Source organism: Myotis davidii, unplaced genomic scaffold, assembly GCF_000327345.1.
Source record: "Myotis davidii unplaced genomic scaffold, ASM32734v1 scaffold801, whole genome shotgun sequence".
NCBI lineage: Eukaryota > Metazoa > Chordata > Mammalia > Chiroptera > Vespertilionidae > Myotis > Myotis davidii.
Window position 1 is genome coordinate 288,635 of NW_006290777.1, and position 8,912 is coordinate 297,546.

The following is an 8,912-nucleotide window of genomic DNA, read 5'->3' on the forward strand; positions in this document are numbered from 1 at the left end:
GAGGGACATCCCCCCACCTCCCTCCCCCACCAGTGCACAAATTTTTGTGCACCGGGCCACTAGTCTCTGAAATAATAAACTGAGAGAAAAATAAACCCAATATTGTTTCTATAAAGTTTACATATTTGTGAAGCAATGCTTTATACTGTTAATGGATCCAGGCACATGTAGTAAAATTATAAAGAAATGAAAGGGAAAGATGGATACCAAATTCAGGATGGGGATTTCACTAGAAGGATGAGAAAAGGGACTGGGAGGGTTATGCAGGCATCTTCACATATATATGTGTAATACAGTTAAATCATAATAATCTACATTTTAAAAAGCAATGTTAGAGAGAGAGACAGAAAAGGAGAGAGAAACATTGATGTGAGAAAAATCGACCAGGAAAAGTCCCTTCCACATGGGAAGATGACGGTCCGGTCTGTAGAGCCAGCTGGCCTGGCTCTGTCCTGGTCTCCTGCCTCCAGCCCCTGACACTCTCCTGAGACCTCAGGCCTCTGGCTTCTGCCTTTCAGCTTCAGCTCCTAATAAGTACCTTCTGTGTCCCCGTCACACCAGGCCCTCCTGGTGAACCTGGGGTGGCTGGCCCTGGATAGGAATGGCTGGGACTCCAGCAGGCTTTTTTCTCCGGGGGGCCCCTGGGGCCCCTTGAGCCTCTAAAGTCCTGTCTGGGGTGCTGCCCGCCTGCCTGTCCCTCCCAGGAAGCCGCAGCCCTTCACTGGGCTTGGGGATGCTGGATGGATTGTCTGCACTGACTCAGGCAGCCCAGCCGGGGGCCACCCCTCCTGCTCCACCCAGCCCCTGGTCTCCACCCTCTGACTGAGCTTTGCATGTTCCACTAACCTGGGCAGGTGCCAGGTGGAGTCACCAGGCTTCCAGGTGCCTCGGGACAGAACACTAACCTGACCATGGGTGGGCCTGCAGCTCCCACCCCAATAAAAGCAATTCCATCCTAAAAAGAAAAAGAAACACTGACTGGTTGCCTCTATTATGTGTCCTAGCTGGGTATGTGCCTTCACCAGAAATTGAAGCCATATCCTTTGGGCAAACAAGCAACACTCCAACCAACAGAGCCACCTGACCAAGGTATAGTCTACATTTTTTAAAACCTAAAAATAAAAGCAAAAGATCATACTAAAAGTAGTAGCAATAATCCAGGGGGAATGGTGAGATTGATTTAAGGTAGTAACAAACTTTTCCACTTTCGTTCTCCTAACAAGAGAGGTAAGTAACCTCTTACTTCCTGATATAACCCAAAGTATCCTACTATGTGTAAAGTTCTATATTTGAAGTCCATGTGAATTTTGCATTTTACCCCATAATATATGCATGCTTGTTTTAATAACAATATATTTTATACTAATTATAGAAGAGTCACGTTATACTTTTAACTGAAAATTTTCAAAGATATGAACAATGATACCACTATTCCACCATGAAAATCGCAAACATTTTCTTAGGTAAAATAGGTATCCAAATAATTATATCTCTTGCAGCCATTAAATTAACTGTAGATATTGGTGATTTTTTAAAAATTCCTATAGCCCTGGTTGAGTAGCTTAGTTGATTACAGCATTGTCCTGAAATGCCAAGGTTGCTGATTCAATCTCCAGTCAGGGCACACACAGGAAGCAACCAATGAATGCATAAATAAGTGGAACAAATCTCTCTCTCTCTTTCTCTCCCTTCCTCTGTATCTCTCTGAAAACAATATCAATTAAAAAATTCCTATGGTGCTTGCTTAGGCAGCACATATACTAAAATTGGAACAATACAAAGAAGATTAGCATGGCCCATGCTCAAGGATGACACAGAAATTCACGAAGCATACCATATTTTTAAATAAAATAAAATAAATAAAAATAAAAGATTCCTATGCCCTAGCCAGTTTGACTCAGTGGATAGAGCAATGGCCCAAAGACTGAAGAGTCCCAGGTTTGATTCCAGTCAAGGGCATGTACCTCAGTTGCAGGTTCAATCCCCGGCCCTGGTTGCAGCACGTGTGGGAGGTAACCAATCGATGTGTCTCTCTCACATCAATGTTTCTCTCTGTGTGTCTCTTGCCCTCCCTTCCACTCTCTCTAAAAAAAATAAATAAATGGAAAAATACCCTAAAGTGAAGATTAACAAAAAAAAGTTTTTTTTAAATCCCTATACTCACTAAGGCTGTGTGTGAGTGTGTGTGTGTGTGTGTAATTTGGGACATCATTAATCATGATGGATTTTCCAGAAAGACAAATTATAACCATATTGATATTTCATATCCAACAGCTCATAAACCAGGTAGGTAGTTTTATTAAAAGCTTTACCCTAAGAACACTCCTTGGATTCCTATTTCGGACAGCCTACCCACACCCACATTCATCAACTACCATGTCTTCGTAATGTCGTAGAATGACATTGTCATCATTGTCCTGGTAAAGCATGGAAATGGGAGACAGCTTGGTGGGAATACAGACAGCCTGGGGAATCGCCGGGTCAACTGCATGCATCAGCGCTTGCATGAACGCGTAATTGGAGCCGTTGAGGGAAGTGGTCAATGAGAAAGGACAATCTCCATGGCAGTAATTTGCCATGAACCCCGTGGGGGCAATGATCCACTTGTGCCAACCCAGGTCCCGGAAGTTGATGAATAGCTGGTGACGATGGCAGAGGTTCTTGCAAGAAACTTTAGGGGCAGGGATGGCTGCCCTCCTTTTCCGGGAAGAAGAGTGGCACTGCTGAGGGTTGAGGGTCACAACTAGCAGGGAAGCATGAAGAGAACATCTCAGTCTGGCACAGGTGTCCTCAAGCTGAAAATTCACCCCTGAGTCTCTCTGTCCTTTGACCAGTATCTCTAGGAACAAGCCTAAGTTCTTCTGAGGGCTATTACTCCAATCCTTAGCCACCTCCAACAGGTTGAAGTGAAGGACACCTTGAGGCCATGGTACTGACTGCAATACAAACATTTTACCCGGCTTAGGAACGGACCGGTCCCACACATGAGGCTCCTGGACCAGGGACAGAACCAACTCCAAATCTGGCCCCAGGTTATGGTAAGTGTTGGGCCCCAAGTCCAGTCCCAGCTGGGCCATCGTTAACCGCTCCTCGTCTTTAACTGCAGACAGGTTGAAGTAGAGGAGCTTCTGTAGGCAAGGGGAGGCCTGGGGAAGGTTCTTGGAGTAAAGAAAGAAACCTAGATAAGAACAGAGAGATGTGAGGGTCACCGTAATATGTTTTACTATATCCACCTATAATATAAATGTTCAATGTTAAATGTATATCACATATACAAAGTAAGGGCAGAAATATTCAGTTGTACTCAAAAGGAGGATTTATTTATTTCACTCCTCATTTTTAAATATTTTTTTAAACTATAGTTGACATACAATATTATATTAGTCTCAGGTGCACAACATAGCAATTGGACACTTGTATACCTTATGAAGTGATCAGAAGGCAACCAATTGATGTTATCTCTCTCACATCAAAGTTTCTCTCTCTCTCTCTGTCTCTCTCTCTCTATCCTCTCTCTCTCTCTCTCCCTCTCCCACTCTCTGAAAATCAATGGGAAAAAATATCCTTGGCCCTAACTGGTTTGGCTCAGTGGATAGTGTTGGCCTGGGAATTGAAGGGTCCCAGGTTTCATTCTAGTCAAGGGCTCATGCCTGGGTTGAGGGCTTGATCCCTGTGGGGGCATGAAGGAGGCAACTGATCAATGGTTCTCTCTCATCATTGATGTTTCTATCCCTCTCTCCCCCTCCCTTCCTCTCTGATATCAATAAAAATATATCTTTAAAAAAATATCCTTGGCTAAGAACTAACAAACATTTTTTAAAAATTAAAAAATAGCCCTAGCCAGTTTGGTTCAGTGGATAGAGCATCAGCCTGCAGACGGAAGGGTCTCAGGTTCACTTCCGGCCAAGGGCACATGCCTGGGTTGCGGCTCAATCCAATGTGCAGGAGGCAGTCAGTCAATGATTCTTTCTCATCATTGATGCTTCTATCTCTCTCTTCCTCTCCCTTCCTCTCATAAATCAATAAAAATATTTTTTAAAAAATATTAATTAATAGACCTAACTGGTTTGGCTCAGTGGATAGAGTGATCAATGTTTCTAACTCTCTATCCCTCTCCCTTCCTCTCTGTAAAAAATCAATAAAATATATATTTTTTAAAAAATTAATTAATAAATAAAATGCATTTAAAATTACCCACTTTTCTCTTCAAGCCCAATGTATCATCTCTCCCTTTCTTCTCATTGACCATCTTTTTAAAAGATAAGTCTACATTTGCTATCTCTACTTATTACTTACTAGAGGTCTGGTGCATACATTCGCGCATGGGTGGGGTCCAGCTGGCCCACCCCCATTGGGGCCAATCTGGCCAGGCTGACTGGGGAGAGTGGCCATGGGTGATTGGCAGTCCGGCCCCGCCCCTTGGTTGAACTCCCGGTCAAGGAGATAATTTGCATATTAGCCCTTTATTATATAGGGTAGCCTCCTGCTATTTTCCTATTCTTTACCCCTTCTACTCCACTGAAACACCTTTCTTAAAGGTTGTTAACTGTCAGATGCAGGGGTGTAGTCACAGTACTTACCCTTCTCAACCTCTCTGAACAGTTGATCTCCCTTATTTTGGGGTCTAATTCTAGTATATCAGCCTCCCTTTTTATTCATATCACTAAGTCACATTCCTTAGGCATGTGAAGACAACACAAGACAAAAGCCAGAATGGACAGATATGAAAATGCAAAACTACTATATGCATGCAGGAGGCAGCCAACCAATCTCTTTCTCTCTCTTCTCCTCTCTCTCTCTCTCTCTCTCTCTCTCTCTCTCTCTCTCTCTCTCCCCCCTCCTGTCTCCCCATTCCTCTCTCTGAAGTCAATAATTAATTAATTAATTAAAAAGGCATTATTCCACCTTATTAAAAAATTAAAACAATGACACTGTGTTTTGCTCCCAGGTTAACAAAAATTAAAAGCTAAAAGTGTACCTAGTGGGCATCCAATATAGCATAGATAAGTATATTGTCATATGTTATTAGAATGAAATACTATACCTCAATGGAATGAACTACAAATAAATGCAGCATGGATAAATCTCATAAATATAATGTTGAGTGAAAGAAGCCAGACACAAAAAAAGGTTACATTCCACATTTACATTTACATGAAGTTCAAAAAAAGACAAAACTAAAACGTAATGTTAGATATCAGAATAGGAGTTACCCCTGTAGAGGAGTAGTGATTAATCAGAGGGAGCATGAAGGATCCTCTGGGGTTGCTGGTCATATTCTGTTTCTTCATCTTGGTGCTGGTTTTCTGTGAAAAGTCATTATTAAGCTATTCTCTATGATATAAGCACTTTTCTGAGTGTGTTACACTTCAATAAGTTCCTATTTTTATTTCCTTTTAGTTTTTTGTGTGTGTGTTTGTGTGTGTGTGTAGGTGTGTGAAAGAGAAACATCAGTTGGTTGCCTCCTGCATGCCCCTACTGGGGATTAAGCCCACAACCTGGGCTTGTGGCCTGACTGGGAATCGAACTGGCAACCTTTCCATGCATAGGACAACAGCCAACCAACTGAGACATACTGGCCAGGGCAATAAGTTCCTATTTTTAAAAGGATTGCTGTCAATTATGGGGAAGTGAGGGGGTGGAGGGTAAAAGGGGGGAGAACATACATAATACTTTCAACAATATTTAGATTTTTAAAATAATAAATTAATAAAAATATTTTAAAATGTAAAAATAATTGTGGGAAAGTGAGAATTCTCTTACACTCATGGTGGGGTATAAATTTTGGAGGACATTTGCTATATACTGTAAGTATAAATGTGCCTGCTCTTAGATGCAACAATCCCCTTCTAAGAATTTATCCTAAGGAAATAATAGAAAAAGTGTACGCACACAAAAAAGTGGATGTAAAGATGTAAAACTATATTATTTATTACATATCCATGCCCATCAACAGGGCATCAGTTACATAAGTTATAGCATATCTATACAATGGAATTTCATGCAACCACTAAAATGAAAGTAAGTTGACAATTTGTTTTGAATTATGTGAGATGTTCCTAATACAAAGGAATGAATGTACAGTATGACCCCCCCTTTTTTTAGATTACAAGTTTCCATTGTTAGTATTATGTATGCAAAAAAAGAAAAGTCTGGAAGAATATACAACTGCTAATACTGGTTTTCTCTAGGGGAAGAGTTAGGGGGGGATGATAGTGAGATTATGTTGTCCCCCCCAACCCCCACTACACACACACACACACATACCATTATTTGATATGATTTATTATCACAAAAATCAGTTTAATTTCCATTGAGGAAGAAAAACCCTTCAAACAAGCTCCTCTTACCTCTTAACCATTCAGAAATTTTCCCTGAACCCACACCCCCAAGGCCCTAAGCCTCTAATGTAATACTTAATACAAATGTATTTATGGAAGTCATTTGTCTGCCTTCCTTTTATAAGCTAATAGAGCAAATTTTATCTTTAATCTCCGTATTGTCATGGCCATACACTGTTCCCGGTACACAGCTTCGTGGACAAATAAATATTCAAATCTCAATCTGTAGTTGCTGTACAACTAACTATTAGGCCTCTCACGGCCGCCTTTGAACCACTTGGGAGGCCATATAGAAATGCAGATTACAACACTCATTTCTGACTTTGAATAAGAATTGGGTGGAAGAGTGAAGGGCAAGAACTAGGCAGGATAATAAACTTTTCACAGCTTATCTGGGTCATTTTGATGGTTGGTTAGTTGGCAAATTGTTAAATGGCACTCAATCAGATCCTTATATAGAGTATGAGAATGGCATATGCTATTGCTCTGTATTCATAAGCCAAAAATAGCCTTTTTCACCCAACAAAAGTAGTGGGAGGTGTGAGAAGAGAAGCTAGGCGCACGGGCAAACTGAGCTCAACATTTTAGTCCCCTGCTTGCCATACCAAAGACACCAAGATGTCTAAATTATGGGCTAACGAGTGGAAGACTGAATCCGAATTGCACCCTCACCCCTCCCAGCTAAACTGCAGCACAAAGCTGTTGATTCAGAAAAACAAAACTTATTTTAAATCCTCACTTTCCTTACACATTGGCTGTATGATCTCGAATAGGTTTCAGGTTCTACTGTCTGAGCCTAACTTTCAGGATTTTTGTTGGGATTAAATGAGATAAAGTCCATAAAATACCAGCACACAACTTTCTATGAACCCCTCAGTAAATGTTACATCTTCTTTCCTTTCTTCACGCCATCCCCTGCCCACACCCACCCCACCCCCCAAAAAGCCAGATTTTTCCTCTAGGAAACACTCCAATATCCTTACCTTGATCTGGGAGAAGTCGAAGTATGTTCCCCTGGACTCCCAGCTCCTTTACGTAGCATAGATCTCGTGAGACCCCAATGGTGGCTGCTGTCTCTTGATCGTGGAAAATTTTCTTCAAAATATAAGGCACGGGTTGGAATTTCTGAGGTGAAGGCACCTTGTCTAGACCCAGAAATTGGAGGAAGGCATGTTCTTGAAATTGGAATGTCTGGCCCAAGGCCAGAGTTAAGGAGAGGCTGAGAGCCAAGACTGGCAGGGGAGGAAGCATGGCCTCTGAGCAGAGACAAAGCTGGCTAGTGAGGCTGAAGAGAGCTCTAGCTCCTGACTTCCCAGCAATTCAGATGCTGCTAATTTATCTGATGTAAGATAATCAAGTGTGAATTGCTCTCTTCCCAGCTCCTCAGAGGCAATTGGATGTAAAAAGACACAATTTTTTTTCCTCTTCCCTAGCTCCACTGTTCCAGAAAATGAGTACACAAAGCAAAGATTACCAGTGTGTGGGCCTAACTCTACAACAATCTGAGGTTTGTCAGCAGTAGACAGAGTGGAATGGGGACACGCATTTATTCATTTCACAAGTATTTATTAAGCATCTATTACAGTGGTTCTCCACCTTGGCTGCACATTAGAATCACCTGGGAATCTTTTTAAAATTCTGATTTCCGGGCCTCATCCTCCGGAAATTCTGTTTCTTTGTTACTAATGGGGTGGGGCTACCACATTAGTAACAAAGAAACAGAATTTCCGGAGGATGAGGCCCAGAAATCAGGATTTTAAAAAGATTCCTGCATGCCCCCTACTGGGGATCGAGCCTGCAACCCAGGCTTGTGCCCTGACTCGGAATCAAACTGTGACCTCCTGGTTAGTGGGTTGACACTCAACCACTGAGCCACACCTGCTGGGCTTAGCTAACACTTTTAACCTATAATCCCCACCTGTTTTCAACAGTAAGTATAGGTTGCATTTTATTTAACTCACCTGACTTAAAATCAAAAATCAGACTAACTGGTTTAAATTCTGGTTCCACCACTTAGCAGCTGTAAGACCATGGACAAGTCACTCAACTGTAAAGTGAGAACAAAGCTTTCTTTGCTAAGGTACAAAGGGGGTTTGATGAGCATATGCAAGGCTCAGGATAATGTCTGCCAAAGAGTAACCACTTGATAAAAGTTTAGCTGATATTAATTATTATTATTTATTAAAGTGGAGCTTGATCAAGGGAAAAAAAGCAATAATTGAGAGTGTGCAGTCACCTACAGCAGAAAAAACACCAAATCAGGAGTCAGGGAATCTGAGTTAATTAGGCTCCTCCAATAACCATGTAATCTTGGGCAATTCACTTGGTCTTTTATGATATGCTAGAGTCCTGGTGCATGAAATTCATGCATGGGTAGGGTCCCTAGACCTAGCCAACGATCAGGGTTGATCTGTGGGGCAACCGGCAGGGTGATCAGGGGGCCCCCCACTGGCACCTGGCTTGGCTGGCCTGGGGCCTGCAAGCTGGGGGCAGCTCCTGCGTTGAGTGCTGCCCCCTGGTGGTCAGTGTGCATCATAGTGAACAGTCATTCCACCATTTGGTCAATTTGCA

At 42.1% G+C, this 8,912-nt stretch overlaps 1 protein-coding gene across 1 annotated transcript; it reads right to left on the reverse strand.

Moving 5' to 3' along the window:
* Nucleotides 1–2,265: 2,265 nt before the first annotated feature.
* GDF3 (growth differentiation factor 3) lies at nucleotides 2,266–7,665 on the reverse strand. Its single transcript, XM_006763969.1, has 2 exons — nucleotides 7,325–7,665; nucleotides 2,266–3,178 (listed from the first exon to the last, which is right to left on the reverse strand). The coding sequence occupies exons 1-2, from the start codon at nucleotides 7,590–7,592 to the stop codon at nucleotides 2,349–2,351; spliced, it is 1,098 nt and encodes a 365-aa protein (XP_006764032.1). The 5' UTR covers nucleotides 7,593–7,665; the 3' UTR covers nucleotides 2,266–2,348.
* Between the last annotated feature and the right edge of the window lie 1,247 nt (nucleotides 7,666–8,912).

Coding starts and splice junctions, on each gene's coding strand:
- GDF3 (XM_006763969.1), bottom strand. CDS start 7,592: ATGCTTCCTCCCCTGCCAGTCTTGGCTCTCAGCCTCTCCTTAACTCTG. Junction 3,179..7,324: donor TCGACTTCTCCCAGATCAAG/GTAAGGATATTG, acceptor GTTCTTATCTAG/GTTTCTTTCTTTACTCCAAG.